At 37.5% G+C, this 18,371-nt stretch overlaps 2 protein-coding genes across 3 annotated transcripts in view; one reads left to right on the plus strand and one right to left on the minus strand.

Moving 5' to 3' along the window:
- LOC110455281 (peroxisome biogenesis factor 2-like) overlaps positions 1-6,537 on the plus strand; it is a 44,292-nt gene extending 37,755 nt beyond the window's left edge. The window contains exons 4-8 of the mRNA XM_021505311.1: positions 2,236-2,439; positions 2,821-2,973; positions 3,697-3,744; positions 4,292-4,492; positions 5,157-6,537. Coding sequence (XP_021360986.1) covers positions 2,236-2,439; positions 2,821-2,973; positions 3,697-3,744; positions 4,292-4,492; positions 5,157-5,261 — 711 coding nt within the window. The 3' untranslated portion in view covers positions 5,262-6,537. The remainder of the gene's footprint in view (positions 1-2,235; positions 2,440-2,820; positions 2,974-3,696; positions 3,745-4,291; positions 4,493-5,156) is intronic.
- LOC110455282 (mitotic spindle assembly checkpoint protein MAD2B-like) lies at positions 6,529-16,992 on the minus strand. 2 transcript variants are annotated; one of them, XM_021505312.1, is made up of 7 exons: positions 16,859-16,992; positions 14,465-14,583; positions 14,029-14,201; positions 13,586-13,686; positions 12,911-12,984; positions 8,214-8,306; positions 6,529-7,682 (listed from the first exon to the last, which is right to left on the minus strand). In XM_021505312.1, exons 1-7 carry the CDS (start codon positions 16,905-16,907, stop codon positions 7,644-7,646), a joined length of 648 nt encoding a protein of 215 aa, XP_021360987.1. In that variant the 5' UTR covers positions 16,908-16,992; the 3' UTR covers positions 6,529-7,643. The 2 variants fall into 2 exon arrangements, with proteins under 2 accessions (XP_021360987.1, XP_021360988.1); XM_021505313.1 differs by having other exon boundaries at positions 13,592-13,686; positions 16,859-16,991.
- Positions 16,993-18,371: the final 1,379 nt, after the last annotated feature.

Here is an 18,371-nt window from a genome sequence, read left to right on the forward strand (position 1 = left end):
TTCCCACTCTTTCTCTTACCCCATCACAATTCCCCAACCTTCACCTACCAACCTTTCCCAAATCATCCATACCAATCCAAAATTGTCAAGATGCCCTATCTTCCCCAACAACTCAAAACCCACAAGTATCCGCCCCCCTTTGCCCACCTCCATCTGTCTCTAACAAACCCTGCTGTCCCTCAGGTTACCCATTACCCCGTCTTTATCCCCAGCACAATCAACAAGTACCCCACCCCCAAATCTAGTCACAATCAACAAGTCCCCCATCCCCAAATCTAGTCACAATCAACAAGTCCCCACCCCCAAATCTAGTCACAATCCACAAGTCCCCCACCCCCAAATCTGGTCACAATCCACAAGTCCCCCACCCCCAAATCTGGTCACAATCAACAAGTCCCCCACCCCCAAATCTAGTCACAATCCACAAGTGTTGTTACCCAATTTACTTCCCCACAAGCTCACAATTGACATGTCCTACGATACAACACAGACTTGTGAAGTGCAACTGTTTGATAAAAAGGTCTTAAAGTCTTAAAACGAAATCTAAGGTATACTTTCGAGTTTCCCCAATGATATGTTCTTGACATTTTATAATGCAACTCGTCTATGTGTACAGCGTAAGAACAGAGCCCGCATTCTTGACAATCGTTTGGTAAAGGTTATAAATGGAATAAGCATTTCATGAAATCCTGGTAACAAAACGGATTTCCGTGTATGTGGGCCTGACAAACAGACGTACCTGCTGATAAGGAAAATATATGCTTACCTGGTGTATATTTATAGGTGTTACAAAAGGATAAATAATAGGTAAAAAGTGTATGTTATTCAGGTGTAGTGTTTCATCAATCAGTGAAAATGGTGTATAAGGTAACCTTTTGACCTTGAATAAAAATGCAATGGTATGACCTTGGGTAAGGTTATAAATCTATGAAAAGAGTTACTGTGTGTACAGTATTTTTAACTGCATTATCACGTATTAAGTAACAATTTTCTTGAATTGTATTTTTTGAAAGCAAATAAAGATATTTGATTCTACCTTGTACGATGATATTTAAAACTTGTTTGAAAGTTTAGCAAAACTGGACTGGATTCAATTTTCAGCAACCAGGTAGCTCAATCTGTTGGAACGTCTATAACGTTCAGAGGTCTAGGTTCGAATCCCAGTCTGGCAATGTATGTACTGTCCTTTCCTGTTACATTCCGCACTCAACTAAACATACCCATGGAACGTGTTGTAAGGTTTCATGTGTGTTTGGGGTCAAAGACTTTGTTGAAGGAGGCCAAAATGTAGCGGAACTTGACTGAGTGATTGCTGGCGACAAGGTAGCTCTTTTGGTTTGAGTGTCTGTGTAGAGTTCAGAGGTCATGAGTTCAAATCCTAATCTTACTGTGCATTTTCCTCTAATGTTACAATGATGCTTTACATGTGACTTACCCTTGTTTTTAAGTACTGTCTATAAGCTTGGCAAGGGTATACCCAAACCTTGGTTGTACATAGTGTTGTCTTGCGGGTTTAAGTCTTGGAAAAGGAAGGAAGGAGGTAGCAGAAATGTACTAGTTGGGTTAATTGCCAATGACCAGGTAGCTTAATTGGTTCGAGTGTCTGTCTCTAGTTGGAGGTCCAAGGTTCAAGTCCCAGTCTGTCTCTAGTTGAAGGTCCCAGGTTTGAGTCCCAGTCTGGCTGATTGAACGGCCCTGCACAGTGGCTGTACATTTTTCCTTTCCTGTTATACAAGGAATTTTGGTGTACACTGTATTTTGTTATGAAGTTATAATTCTGTACTGCAGTTATCAGTACTTGGACAAGTTACCCAGTACTCTGTAAGACAGGTCACAGATTTTTAGATGTGTTTCAATCATAATTTACTGATAAACACTGGCAGCTAGTTATATTATACACACTTCATGTTCAGTAGATTTTACATATAAGATCAGTCTTATTAACCTGTTACCGGTGTGTGAAAATCACATAATCACACCATATAAAGGGAGGTAATGCATACATGTATTAGGTAAAAACTTACTTTAAGCAGAAGGGTAAATTAAATGTTGACATTCATACAGAATGGAGCTCAACTGTAACACACATACATTTCCTGCCCATTTTTTGTGAAAAAAATATCTAGAGTCTACAGTATCTTTTTTTATTTCAACCAGACATAATCAATCCCCGTATATATATGTAGTATATGTTTTAGCCCTACATACAGATGTTTTATGGTTTGTATTTTACAGTTTTCCATTGTCACCCATGACTGTACCATCGGTCAGCAGATCCTCAATCTAAAATATGCCAGTGACCTTGCCCAGGGGTCAGGGCCTTGGCTAGGTACACGACAAAAGTTACTGTACGCCTTGATCCTGATTGGCTGTCCCTGGCTCAAGGAGAGGTCAGGTGATATCCTCCAGATGTTAAACCTGTCTCGATGGAAACAGAAAGTAAGTTGTTTGCAGATTTCAATGGTCAAGGACTATATATAAGAAATTATCCAGAATTGTGTAATACACTCTTATATACTTGTTTTACATTATCTATAGTATTATCTCATTTCCCCGTCAATTGTAGCTTCAGTCATATAAACCATTTTCTATAAATCACTTCATCAGCTCTATTATCGCATTTGGGGATCATGTCTAAAAATATAATCTGTCCCAAGATACAACTCACCATTGTAAGAAGACGTTAAACCATATTTTATCATCAGGCTCATGGTCCTTTTTATACAGTTTCACTTCTAAAGGAAAACCTAGTCAAATTGTTTATACATTGACATATATTACTAGAAATGTTTACATAAAACAGTATGATTTGTTTGACAGGTACAGCAGATCTTACACTGGACCGAGACTGGCCTCAAGGTGGCAGCACTGTTCAACTTCCTGGTGTTTTTACGCAAGGGCGTGTACAGGGCACTGGTGGAGAGGATTCTGGGTATCAGGGCAATGTTCCCTAACCAGCAAGGTGTCAGACAGGTATTACATTATCCATGTAAATGTAAGTTCCTTGTCTACCATTATAAGATGGTCTGTTCAAATACACTTTAATCCATAGTTATCTGTTTTTAAACAATTCTTGTTTAATATGACTGTTTCTCAAGTAGTTATGGGTGCCTGTAGGTTCTCCTTGGTCCTTAGGTCTGCCAAACTGGATACTCCGGGGTTACGCTCCCTTATGCTATCTGCAGAGAAGTGGAAGTGAGCGTAACCCCTGGAGTTTCGAGGATTTAAGTCTGCATTACCTATTTTGAGATATACAAATGTCATTAGAACAAGATAGCTGCTAGTTAGCCATCTTGGACCCTAACAGTTAGTTTGTCACTGCTTAGAAAGAAATGGAGGAATATTTCTCAATTTAGATAAGTAGATTTCTCGGTCCTTAATTTCACACGTTTAATTTAGACTGCTAGGCTTCTGGTGATGCTAGAACTTAAATGTGTGAAACTTATAACCTGCAGCTTTAAACCAGTTAGTTCTGAATTCATGGTTTCCTTGTAAGCAGTATATCTACCTATTACATGTAGTATTACTTATTAAGCAAGTCTGTAAATGTGTATTTCATGGGCATTCATACTAAATATCTACTTCAGGAGTGCTTATGAATACAATATATATTGATTTGCCTCATCATTTACTGGACTGTTTTAGAGTTCACTGTCACATGATTTCATAATACTGTAATACCATTGGTTGTTTCAGGTCAGCTTCGAATTTATGACCAGAGAGTTACTTTGGCATGGATTCTCGGTGAGTATATTTACGAGTATTGTAAGAACGCTTTATTAGATCGACTGGTATTATGTGAGGGGGCTACAGTTTTGCACTCATCCCTCAGTCAGTCTGTTAGTGCATCACTACACGTACAGGTCATATCTCATACTCTCTATCACATACCCCTTGCAAATTTTGTATCCAAGTAGCAGTTAAAATGGCAGTGTCACACACTGATATTTGTCCTCTTGTCACAGAGTTATGGCCCTTTGTTCACCCTGCATGACATTGTCCGGGGAATATACCCATTGGGATAACAGAGGCCCTAAGTGATAGAAAAATATGTTTTTATATATGAAAGCTTTTTATGTCATTTAAAGGATGAAAGTATTTGTCTTTTATATGATATTTTACGGAAGAATTACTTTGTTTCCTTGTAATGCTTTACCTACCTAAAAACCTGCAGATTTATGGAAAGTGCACTCAGTTAATATTTAGATAGGTGAAGAATAACCATAAATAAAATCTTTTATATATTTCTGAAGGATACGAATACATTATATCAGGATTATTTTTTTTCCAGGAATTTCTATTCTTTGTACTACCATTGATCAATTTCCAACGCCTGAAAAACTTTGTGATGAGACAAGTGTTACCTGTAAGTAAGACAGACGCTACAGACCGAACAAGTCGTAAGCTAGAGCAGTGTGCCGTGTGTGGAGATAAGCCGACAAACCCGCGGGAGATTGGATGTCCTCATGTGTTCTGCTACTTCTGTATAGAGGTAAGCTCTCCTCTCATCTGGGGGTACCACCTAAAAATTATAAATGATATATTGTCCAATTGTGATACATCTATCTATGAAGTTCTGGCCACAACAAGCATTATAATTATTTGACGTCTTGCTGCATGTGACCTTGACTTAGGGATTAAATACCTTGAAGCTGTAGGTGACACTTTGTTCAATAATAATACGTGTGTGTATCCATCTTTGACGTGCCATAGATAAAATATTGAGCCTCTCAGAAATTATGACCAGGACTAGTTTTTGGAAGTACTGACAGACGTAGTGTAATCCTATAGTTTGCCTGGTAAAGGCTAATAAATAACCTGTCTGATTGTCACTACAATAATCATTTCCTATACTTATGAAGTTTTGTGTCAGCTTAACCTCTTCTGAAGTTATGGCCCAGAGAAGCATTATAATACTTTGACTTAGGATTAAAGACCTGACATTGAAGGCAACACTTTGTGCAGTAATGGTAATACATCTTCATCAATCTTTGAAGTGATTTAAAAACCAATATTGATCCTACTGAAAGTATGGCCTGGTCAAGTATTTTGGACCAACTGACAAACATGTTGTGTCTCCTATAGTTTCCCTGGTAGGTGGGTAATAAATTACCAGACTGATCATCACTTTAGTAACGATTACCTGTTTGTTCCAGGGTAACTACAAAGCTGACCCAGGGTATTCCTGTCCACTGTGTGGAGCAAGTGTTGTAGATGCAAATAACATTAAACCCGCCAGAATGGTGATCCCTACGAGGTAGTGAAGGAAACCCACTCCCTCTGGACATAGCTTTATCACAGAATCTTCTTCAACCCAACACAGCCTACATCACAGAATCTTCTTCAACCCAACACAGCCTACATCACAGAATCTTCTACAGCCAAACACTACCTATATTTATCTATAGGGACTTGAGGAAAAGCAGCACCTCGCATCAATCACCAGACTTTCTCTCACATTTCAAATTGATTTTTTTTACTTTAAACAGTATTGAAGAAAGCTGATTCTGGACTTTTTGAAGAAGAGACAAAAGATCATACTAGAGTTCAAGAAGATTTTATGGATTAAGAACATCAAGTACATGGACCATTCGACAATACAGCCAGTAAAGAAACCACTAAGAGAGTACGCCTATGCATATCCTATTGGGCCAGTAGGTTGTTGTTGTTGGGCATCTGAGAAAAAAGTTTTAAAATCATCTTACATCTTCTTATGAAATATGAACACCTTCACCTAGGGTAATATTTGTTCTGTAGCTAAATGAGAGGGTGTAAAGTGTATTTAAATAATTAAAACAAATTCGAGGTCGTAGAGGTCAAATGTTTGAATTAATTTTCTAATGCTTTGTGATTGTGACACACAGGTATGTAGCTTGCTGGGGTAATTGGCTATATAAAAAAATTCAAATAAATTACCTTAATGTGTATTCAAGATTGCTGAGGTCGAATGTGTTCAGAATTATTTTGCCGTTATTTTGCCTAAATCATTTCATCACTGTCCATTGATAGGCCCTCTGGGCCTCTTGTTATATTATATTTGTGTGAAGTAAAATACAATAAGCAGAAGTTGAAATGATATGTTCAGAAAGTCACCACTGTCCTAGTAGGTTTCCTCTGGGTACTCTGGTTTTCTCCCATATTGAAACCCCTGAATGCTGCCATCAGGGCCAACAAGAATGATTAATATAAGTTGATAGAACTTGTTTCATTATTATTGTAAAACAAATTAACTTTAATTTACAGAAACTGTGTATAACATGAAACGGACGTTAAATTGTATTTTCTTTCATCGATTTCACCTTTACAGACGGTCACTGATATAAACTTAAGTTGTCTGTGGGATCGTTTAAACTTGAGCCAATTCAATCAGTTGATTTTTCGGACACAGGTTTTAGATTCCTGAACTAAAGCATTTGCTGTGGCTTCAACCAGATCCACTTGATCTCTTTGTAATGGGACCAATCAAAATTGTGGGAAAATCATCATTATCATCATCGTCATCACCAACGTCATTATCATCATCATCATCATCATCATCATCATATGTGCATAGTTACAAACATCATCATTATCATCATCATCATCATCATTATCATCATATCTGTTAATGTTGTGTTCAGTTTGTTATTGTGCCATATTGTTTGTTATTGCCTATGAATATTCATTTTGCTTTAGAAATTAAAGTCATCAAGTAACAGCAAGTGTTTATTATATATAAACATGTGTTCTGATTGTCATATCAAAACACTGCAGTTTATTTCATCAACAAATCAATGTAATTACAAAAAATGTCAACAAAAACAAATTCTTATGTCAGATCCTTTGTAACCTTGGGTATAAAACTTCAAAGGAATTGTGAAAATGACATTCAATATCAGATCATGATATAATAAATATTAAATAAAGTTACAGTCACTTCATGAACTTCTTTTCTTTAACAATTTTTCCAAGTTCTACAATGCACACAGTCAACAGTAACAATTTCAAAGACTGGCAATGAATCAACTGTTACTGATACCATTCCATGACGTGATACTATGACGTATCTAACAAATTATACCCCTGATATTCTGTCGCATGGTAGTTGAGTAGATTTTGCTTAATATCACTTCTCATTTGTCAGAAGAAAACATGATTTTAACAGGAATGTGACATAAAGAGAAAATGTGTTCCTTAGACCATTTTAGCTGTCGAAAACTGGAAGTGATCATATAAATAATTCCAATTGATATGGTTTTACGAAGAAGATTGTTTTGTAAAATTCTTTGTAACTGACACAGCTTTTTCTTTATTAACAGTGAAATTCTTGTCTTTTATTTGTATCTGCAGCTAAAACACCTGTTAAATTATGGTAGTGCTCCACTATCGTAAAAGATCAAATAGGCCTCGATCGACCTGTAGTTGTCGTCTGCTGCTAGTCTACATTCTGCTCGGAATTTCTTTGTTAAGTATGTCATGTTGGTATGGTTCTGACTGATTCTTCATCTTGAGTGACATGATCAAAGGAGCAAGATATAGATTTCATGAGAGGCCCAAATCCTTCAGACCAGCATATCTTCTTTGAGTAGTAATGTACTGTTTAATACAATACTTCGGATCTCAACACAAGTTCTCAGGAAATTTTTGTAACATCATGAGTCCTGTCAGCTTTTTTTCGTGGTTTCTTCTACAAACATTTGCATCTGAAACAAATTGGACAAACAATTTAAATAAGTCAGACCAGATCCAAACAACAGAGAAATTGCCTTAGCAATACCATTGCTGAGAATACTAATTGTTTACCGGGAAATTTTTCGCCTTTTTTGCTCTCCATGATGAGTCAAAGTTGTCATTAAAGCAAATCTACGTCAGTAACATAATATTCTTTTTTCTGTCACAAGACATGAATTCATATATTTCAAAATTGCATTTTAGCACATTTAGATTACAAATGATATCTCTCAAAATGTGCAGCATGAGAAATTAATGTTTAAATAAGGCCAGTTGTGCTGGATCGTTTATTCCAGATGATTGAGAAGTAGGTATGGTTCATTCAGGTACATGTATACTCTTGTAGACCACTTTACCAGTGATTAATATCAGTTATTCATGTGGAGACTCATTCACAACTGTATGTCTTTATCAATATTGAAATTGCATCCTCTCAATTGCAAATAAAATATCTGCAAAAACAAAGTGATTTACATTGGCCAGTGATGTAGAAGATCTGTTACCTTTATGAAGTCAGAGGTAACTGCCCTCAGTGGAATAATGTTTGGCTCGTCCAGTGTTGTCTCTCTTCCCTCAGCTTCCACCCACGGAAATCCCTGATTTCAAACAAAAGTCTAGATCAGTTATGCATGAACTGGGAAGATAGTGTTTTGAGAATTCTTTATATCATAACTTCCTATGAAGGAGATAAGAACTTTTTTAAATGAAAAATAGACACAAGACGAGACTTCCTCCTACCCTGTTGACCCTTTTATATATACAACATTGATATACACAAAGTGGAGGTGCCATCATACAACTGTTGTTACAGGGGAATCTCCCTATCTCAACCCCAGGGTGAGACCATGATTTCTACGTTAGTAGAGAGAGATATCAACACTTCCGGTCAGGGAAAGATATATCTGTCTTACTCAAAGATAAAGATGGAGGGTTCCCCGTGTAAAAACAATTGCATGACGTCGCATAAACAGTGCATTAACGTTACATCAACAATGTAATGACGTCGTGACAACAATAGCAGATCACGGAGGGTAACTCTGATATGCTGGAAATCATAAAATCAGCATTGGCACATTAATATGAAACTACCACTTGAATTTGATGTGGGAGAAAAATAATCTTTCGTCACCTTAGAGGTAAGACAGAAAAATATTTAGGTGGGGAAAGATTATATAAATCTTGCACCAGGAAGAGAGTGAAACACTTGTCCAGATTAAGAGAAAACTCTATCCCACCACAGGCACACCAGTGGGTACTACATCTTTCTAAATCCTTACTAGAAAAGGCATAAAAACGTTTTACAGGTCACTGGCTGACATTTTTAATGCGATATGTACCAGGCAACATCATTAGTGTCACAGCCAGCGACTAATATTGCCTATCAATTATGATGCAAAATTGCAGTAAAGTTTGTATACTGCACTGGTCTTGAAGTATGCTGTTAGTTTACTTTTTTCCTCACTTTCCAAATATATTCTTCAATTTATACTTTGGATTCTTGAAAGTCTAATATTCTTGCATTTGTAAGTCATGGTCTTTTTTTTACAAAATCTTGGGTAAAAGGTGGGAGTATAAGAGTCAGTCACATTTAGGTATGGGGGTATAGGAATCCTACCCTCTAGTGTTGGATGTCAACATCACCCATACAGGACTCACTACAGCTGTAGGTAGGCTATAGCTCCAAAGATACATATTACACATGTATATATGACACACCCTAATAATCATCAGTTTGTCTTTACTTACTCTCCTGTACCATCTGTTTGTCTTTACTTTACTCACCTGTACCATCAGTTTGTCTTTACTTACCCACCTGTACCATCTGTTTGTCTTAACTAAACCCACCTGTACCATCTGTTTGTCTTTACTTACTCACCTGTACCATCTGTTTGTCTTTACTTACTCACCTGTACCATCTGTTTGTCTTTACTTTACCCACCTGTACCATCTGTTTGTCTTTACTTTACCCACCTGTACCATCTGTTTGTCTTTATTTACCCACCTGTACCATCTGTTTGTCTTTACTTTACCCACCTGTACCATCTGTTTGTCTTTACTTACCCACCTGTACCATCTGTTTGTCTTTACTTTACCCACCTGTACCATCTGTTTGTCTTTACTTTACCCACCTGTACCATCTGTTTGTCTTTACTTTACCCACCTGTACCATCTGTTTGTCTTTACTTTACCCACCTGTACCATCTGTTTGTCTTTACTTTACCCACCTGTACCATCTGTTTGTCTTTACTTTACCCACCTGTACCATCTGTTTGTCTTTACTTTACCCACCTGTACCATCTGTTTGTCTTTACTTTACCCACCTGTACCATCTGTTTGTCTTTACTTTACCCACCTGTACCATCTGTTTGTCTTTACTTTACCCACCTGTACCATCTGTTTGTCTTTACTTTACCCACCTGTACCATCTGTTTGTCTTTACTTTACCCACCTGTACCATCTGTTTGTCTTTACTTTACCCACCTGTACCATCTGTTTGTCTTTACTTTACCCACCTGTACCATCTGTTTGTCTTTACTTTACCCACCTGTACCATCTGTTTGTCTTTACTTTACCCACCTGTACCATCTGTTTGTCTTTACTTTACCCACCTGTACCATCTGTTTGTCTTTACTTTACCCACCTGTACCATCTGTTTGTCTTTACTTTACCCACCTGTACCATCTGTTTGTCTTTACTTTACCCACCTGTACCATCTGTTTGTCTTTACTTTACCCACCTGTACCATCTGTTTGTCTTTACTTTACCCACCTGTACCATCTGTTTGTCTTTACTTTACCCACCTGTACCATCTGTTTGTCTTTACTTTACCCACCTGTACCATCTGTTTGTCTTTACTTTACCCACCTGTACCATCTGTTTGTCTTTACTTTACCCACCTGTACCATCTGTTTGTCTTTACTTACCCACCTGTACCATCTGTTTGTCTTTACTTTACCCACCTGTACCATCTGTTTGTCTTTACTTTACCCACCTGTACCATCTGTTTGTCTTTACTTTACCCACCTGTACCATCTGTTTGTCTTTACTTTACCCACCTGTACCATCTGTTTGTCTTTACTTTACCCACCTGTACCATCTGTTTGTCTTTACTTTACCCACCTGTACCATCTGTTTGTCTTTACTTTACCCACCTGTACCATCTGTTTGTCTTTACTTTACCCACCTGTACCATCTGTTTGTCTTTACTTTACCCACCTGTACCATCTGTTTGTCTTTACTTTACCCACCTGTACCATCTGTTTGTCTTTACTTTACCCACCTGTACCATCTGTTTGTCTTTACTTTACCCACCTGTACCATCTGTTTGTCTTTACTTTACCCACCTGTACCATCTGTTTGTCTTTACTTTACCCACCTGTACCATCTGTTTGTCTTTACTTTACCCACCTGTACCATCTGTTTGTCTTTACTTTACCCACCTGTACCATCTGTTTGTCTTTACTTTACCCACCTGTACCATCTGTTTGTCTTTACTTTACCCACCTGTACCATCTGTTTGTCTTTACTTTACCCACCTGTACCATCTGTTTGTCTTTACTTTACCCACCTGTACCATCTGTTTGTCTTTACTTTACCCACCTGTACCATCTGTTTGTCTTTACTTTACCCACCTGTACCATCTGTTTGTCTTTACTTTACCCACCTGTACCATCTGTTTGTCTTTACTTTACCCACCTGTACCATCTGTTTGTCTTTACTTTACCCACCTGTACCATCTGTTTGTCTTTACTTTACCCACCTGTACCATCTGTTTGTCTTTACTTTACCCACCTGTACCATCTGTTTGTCTTTACTTTACCCACCTGTACCATCTGTTTGTCTTTACTTTACCCACCTGTACCATCTGTTTGTCTTTACTTTACCCACCTGTACCATCTGTTTGTCTTTACTTTACCCACCTGTACCATCTGTTTGTCTTTACTTTACCCACCTGTACCATCTGTTTGTCTTTACTTTACCCACCTGTACCATCTGTTTGTCTTTACTTTACCCACCTGTACCATCTGTTTGTCTTTACTTTACCCACCTGTACCATCTGTTTGTCTTTACTTTACCCACCTGTACCATCTGTTTGTCTTTACTTTACCCACCTGTACCATCTGTTTGTCTTTACTTTACCCACCTGTACCATCTGTTTGTCTTTACTTTACCCACCTGTACCATCTGTTTGTCTTTACTTTACCCACCTGTACCATCTGTTTGTCTTTACTTTACCCACCTGTACCATCTGTTTGTCTTTACTTTACCCACCTGTACCATCAGTTTGTCTTTACTTTACCCACCTGTACCATCTGTTTGTCTTTACTTTACCCACCTGTACCATCTGTTTGTCTTTACTTTACCCACCTGTACCATCTGTTTGTCTTTACTTTACCCACCTGTACCATCTGTTTGTCTTTACTTTACCCACCTGTACCATCTGTTTGTCTTTACTTTACCCACCTGTACCATCTGTTTGTCTTTACTTTACCCACCTGTACCATCTGTTTGTCTTTACTTTACCCACCTGTACCATCTGTTTGTCTTTACTTTACCCACCTGTACCATCTGTTTGTCTTTACTTTACCCACCTGTACCATCTGTTTGTCTTTACTTTACCCACCTGTACCATCAGTTCGTCTTTACTTTACCCACCTGTACCATCTGTTTGTCTTTACTTTACTCACCTGTACCATCTGTTTGTCTTTACTTTACCCACCTGTACCATCAGTTTGTCTTTACTTAACCCACCTGTACCATCTGTTAGTCTTTACTTAACCCACCTGTACCATCTGCTTGTCTTTACTTTACTCACCTGTACCATCTGTTTGTCTTTACTTACCCACCTGTACCATCTGTTTGTCTTTACGTTACCCACCTGTACCATCTGTTAGTCTTTACTTTCCCCACCTGTACCATCTGTTAGTCTTTACTTACCCCACCTGTACCATCTGTTTGTCTTTACGTTACCCACCTGTACCATCTGTTTGTCTTTACTTTACACACCTGTACCATCTGTTTGTCTTTACTTTACTCACCTGTACCATCTGTTTTTCTTTACTTACCCACCTGTACCATCTGTTTGTCTGTCTTTACTTTACCCACCTGTACCATCTGTTTGGCTTTACTTACTCTCCTGTACCATCTGTTAGTCTTTACTTTACCCACCTGTACCATCTGTTTGTCTTTACTTACTCACCTGTACCATCTGTTTGTCGTTGATGCTATCAGCTGCTGATTCGGTTGTTTCTACTTGGATTGCCCATGTACAGTCTGGAAGTAGAAACTTGTATCATACAATTCCAGTTCAATGAGAAAAATTTCTTCTTTTTTCCCCCAAGAAAATGTTGCTTCACACTTAATTAATTTTCTTGGTGGCAACTTCAATTACTTCTGTAAATTTCTTTTCATTGTAATTTGAAAAGGAATATTTCTCACCAAGATTATTGCAAAAATTGCTTGACATATGCTCGATAACAGGGGAACAAAATTAATTCATTTTTGGTTAATGACCATTAGAATGTTATTTTTCTGTTTTCTTTTAATCTGAAACTGTTCAAAAGTGATGCACACATGTCAACCCGTTTCTCTGGTAAAAAAATTAACAAGAAATTCAAAGAGAAAACCTCAGTTATTACCAGCCGAAGAAACACACACAAAGTCAATGCCATTTCATCCAAATTCAAGAGTTGTGAGTTATAACAGGTCACAATTCATGAATAATTTCCTCTTTGTAAATTTGCGTCTTGTTATACTGCAGTCAACATACCTTAAACATTTTTATTAGGCAAATGAACAACCTCCTCCTGTCACAAACTGATATTCCTAACAATAATTCACCACTACACTACATTTTTATCGATTCCTAATCTACCTGTACCTTTCGGAAGTGGCTGTAGAAGGGCATCACTGACGTTCAGCTTGAGGAGGAAGGCACGCAGAGACTGCTCCAGCTGGTACAGGTAGCGGTCATCCCTGTGAATGATAAAATACAGGTAATGGTCGTCTACGGGGATGACAAGAATACAGGTAATGATGATAATCGTGAGACAGAATCTGGTACCGGTCACAAAGTATAGTCATCAATTGCATTCAAGTCAAAATCAGTGGAGTGGTTATCATAAAATACCAATAACTTTACTGAGTAACTTCATATAATAGTATATGAACTCTCAAATGCTTCAATATTGCCCAGCATCTTTCCTTAACTGTCTATGGCATTACCGTATATAGGTTACTGTAAGTCACATTTGTAAAAAAAAAAAAAAGAATCTGCTTTGATCGGATATGTAGATCTAGACTGGTCAGCACTTCTACCCTTTCATGTTGTCCGAGTGTCTCCCTATCTCTATCACAAATCTCTCCAGAGGTCGGTGGTCAGGTCCCAAGATGACCATGGCAATTTTCTCCACCTGGTTGAGCTGGTTCAGTCGATGAACACTGTCCACTATATTGACCACATACTTGCAGACATCAGGATGGAGACACATCTAGAGGGTTAGAGTAACAGGTGAATTATTTTGGGCTAGATGTGTACAAAACCGTCTGTAGCTACACGAGTAAATATTCCATCTCTTAGTACTACAGGTACTATGTAACATTAAGACTGAGTTTTGTATTCATTTATGGGGTTTAAATGGAATCCCAACAAGAGGACAAACTATTACAAGCATCAAATTTTGTTTGGACTGGCGAGCTACATGTACATGTATTTAACAATGTTCTTGCCTACCAATAACATTATTTTATTTACCTGTACAGGGACATTGTACTTTTTCCTTTTTTCAAATACACCACGTGGATACAGGTCCCGTAGGTAGAGGATGGAGTGGATCGACACCTCAAGGAACTCGCACAAAACGTCAGCACCAACTGAAATACACAACTTCATGAGGAATGACAAATATACAAGTGTCAAATAAATTTGAAAATATTTTTTTCCAATATGTAACATTTCCTTCTTTTTTACTGTAGAGGAATCACACTGACAGTATACAATGTGTGCTTAGTAGACAGGCACATTAACTTGTAACATAATGTGGGCTTCATTCAATGATGACGACAGAAATTAATAAGTTCTCATTGAGGAGTAGAGGAAGTGATTTCAAACCAACTTTCCAGTTAAAATTGAAGGCTAAACATTGTTGATAAACAACATACAGCATGTTTCATTTTGCTATAGGTAATTAGTTTACCTGGCAATTTTCAACTTGAGGGCTAAGAAAGTGATTTTCCTATATGCTATTAAATTAGACATAAAAATCTCTTAATAACAGCAGGAGCCTAAATCATCTTGTCCTTGGTCCAAGCATAGGGGCAGGCAACTGTTCTAATCATATTGATTTTGTTTAACTTTCAATCGCTGGAAACATATATCCTAATATTGACGCTGTGGTCCAAGGCAACGTCCTGGGTCCCACGTCTACATCTACAGCTTTCACTGTTCTGTCAATCAGTTGACCATTACACAGTGTTGCCGGCGTTTCGTAACACTATAAAAGATATTTGATTGAGAAAGAGAAAGGCAGAAAAAGTGTATGTGTATATAATGTGTGTTTGTGGCTACCGTAGCAGCCCCGAGGACAAGCCTAAACTAGCACAGCTCTCACCATTGGCCGAATGAACAACAAGCCTGCTTGAAAGATACCAAGTAAGGGGTCTCAGCCATAGCAGCTGGAAGAGAATTCCAGTGATGGATAATTGATGGGAAGAAGCTATGCCTAAAAGTGTTTTAGAGGAAGAGAGACAGCAATATTTAATAGAGTGATTACGTCGGGTGGAAAATGTCGAGGCTTTCAGGTAGTCCTGGGCTCGGATGTCTAATTTATCATGGGCAATTTTGTACATGGTTGTAAGATGACAGAGGCAAGGTCCTCATGAGTAAACAACTAGTACTACATGTTGAGGATGTTTGCCTTATCTGCTGCGTTAGAGTGTAGTTTCCTATCTTCCTTCAGAGGGGGCTGTGCCTGAGTCAGCTTTCCTTAGAGCCTTTATATACCGCCAAAAAGCTTTCTATTTGGGCTGCGTATTATCTTCTTTATCTATCACGATTATTTTTTCAACATTTTTCCATTAGGATTGTCAGATTATTTTCTGCGTATTTGATCTTGTTTCTTTTCATTAGTTCCGGGTTGTTTTGCCCTAAATCCTGTTCGCGCTAGGTTGTTTTGGTCTGAAACAAAAATTGAGGGCAAAACATTGTTTGGTATTTTCTTTTCATTTTTAGTAGATTTAATTTGAGTCACAAATTAAGTCTTTTTAGTCCTCCATATCATTAAAATCAATTTTATAAAGAAAATATGTTTGTGTTGTTTTTAAGCGAGTGTGACAAACGGCAGTTGCATATTTTTCTACATGAAATAAACCCAACACCAATATAGAAAGTTATCAAACTAGTCGATATATTAAAATATTAATTACAGTATATTAGCATATAAGTTTAAACAAAATAAGATTAGGGCGAAACAACCAACAACCCTTAGCTCAAACGGGTATTTAGGGTGAAACAACCCTTAACACAAACAGGATTAAGGGCGAAACAACCTGTCCTCAGGTTTTCGTGTTTGTTGTTGTCAATTTGTTTCTTTCTTAGTCTGTTTGTCTTCCTGATTTCTCTTCTGATCTTCCCATCAATCCATGGCTTGCTGGTCTTAGATCCGCTAATCATGAGCATCTTACTAATGGGATGTGCAGTTGTCGCCTACAAAGTTTAGTCCACAGTAGTTCAACGTTACAATGTATGTTTATGTGTTCTGTGACCCATTTCAGTGTATGTATTTTCGACATTTGTAACGAAATCCTGTGATAAGTTCAAGTTGACCAACTTACCAATTCATTAAATATCTAGGCCCATGGCATTTTAACCCCTTTCAGTAAATGCTAGTTTGTTGTTTAGTTATATTAATTAAGCTAACCCATCGAATGTATTTGTATGACAATCACAATTCATGATATGACGTTAGTTAGCCCGAGTTTCCTCTGGCCCTGACACCAGACCTAGACATACAGTAGACCTACCAGACATCTACAGGATCTGTCAAAATGTCTAAGTCTGGTGTCAGGGCCAGTGAAAACTCGGGCTAGACGTTAGTGTAATAACTTGGGACGAGACGTCGTTACATGTTGTGTCTGACTGACAAATTACCAGTAGCTGTCTCCAAACAAAACTGTGTGTTTCGCTGATCAACAGACATCACAAACGTCAATCGTTCTTCATCGTATGTCAACACTGCTGAAACTTCGCGGTGTATTTAACCGGAAGTTTGTGTAATCAAAGAAGCCGGATAAGATAGAAATTACGGACGGCATTCCAGATCATATGATAAGTTTGATAGTTGTTAGTTTAACAGTTAGTTTGACTTTTTGATATTGTAGAGACGCAAATACCACATACTATATAGATCTCTGAATAAATTGAGAAAAAAATTGAATGAAATAATTATGGTGTTTTTTTTCATCTGAGCAAATACCTATTAAAATAGATGAATAAGATCATTATTATCATCAACAATGTCACCATCATCATCTCACACTATATACTTCCTTTTTATTGTTTTCAAAATAATAACAATATACTGTATTCAATCTAATAACTTGCCCGCCCCTTGTAAGCGTCATACATTTTAAAAATTCACTGAACTTTAAAATACTTTTTAACTTGTTATGACTATATTTTTTCTTTAATTTTGAAAGGTTTTTCTGCTGTCATTCTATTTTTCAAAGTTGATAATTGACTAAGGTTGGGTCATCGTCTGCATATCTCTTCAGAAGCATGTGAATGAAATTGATGTTCATCATCATCTCAGTCTTAGGGGCATCATACGTGGATGAAAATGAGGATCATCGTTATTGTACGTCTTTGTGAACATTCAAATGGATTAAGTTTAGGATATTTTATCATCTATCTCTTCAAAAGCATATGGGTGCAATGGAGGGATCGATGAACCATTTTGATCATCATCATCATTACTACATCATCGTCGTCATCATCATCATCAGCACTGCATCATCATCATTATAGGAGTCCATATATATGCATGTATTCATAACAATTGGCTCATTATCACAAGCATGTAGATATAACATCAACTCTGGATCGACACAAATTCCCTGAGATTTCCTCTGCCCTTCATGATCAGCCATTTGAAAACAAAAGCCACTGTATACACTGCATTTTAAACTTATTTTTGCAGCGAATTGAGTAAATATGCATCAATCTGCAATGAAAATGCTGTACCTATAATGATATCTGACCTGTGATATCAGCGTATCTCAACTGATGTTCACACATCCAACTCCTGGAATGTTATACATGTACAAGCATTCTTAATCACACTGTTAGGTGGAAATAGTAGCATAATACTCCTTACGTCAACTTCATAGTCATCACTATCATCATCATCTATTATTATCAGTCATCTTATTTATCATTATCATCTTGTTTGCGGTCATCATTATCTTTTTATCATCTCTTCATTGTCATTTGATTTATCATCATTGTTGTCTGGTTTGTGACCATCATCATCATATTTGTCATCTTATTGTCATTATTGTAAGTTTTCAGAATGTGGTCATCAGATTATCCAGTAGTCATTATTTAATCGTCAGCTGGCACTGATAAGTAAGGCCAAAAAATAATTGTTTCCGGTTTCCCTACC

Source organism: Mizuhopecten yessoensis, unplaced genomic scaffold (genome assembly GCF_002113885.1).
Source record: "Mizuhopecten yessoensis strain PY_sf001 unplaced genomic scaffold, ASM211388v2 scaffold8195, whole genome shotgun sequence".
In the NCBI taxonomy this organism is placed as follows: Eukaryota; Metazoa; Mollusca; class Bivalvia; order Pectinida; family Pectinidae; genus Mizuhopecten; species Mizuhopecten yessoensis.

Bases quoted from the DNA above. Each gene is read 5' to 3' on its own strand.
- LOC110455282 (XM_021505312.1), bottom strand. From the start codon at position 16,907: ATGTCTGTTGATCAGCGAAACACACAGTTTTGTTTGGAGACAGCTACT. The intron at 14,202-14,464 runs GTAAATAAAATA...CTAACCCTCTAG, and splicing joins AGTACAATGTCCCTGTACAG to ATGTGTCTCCATCCTGATGT. The intron at 13,687-14,028 runs GTAGAAGTGCTG...TATCATTCACAG, and splicing joins CACTCGGACAACATGAAAGG to GGATGACCGCTACCTGTACC.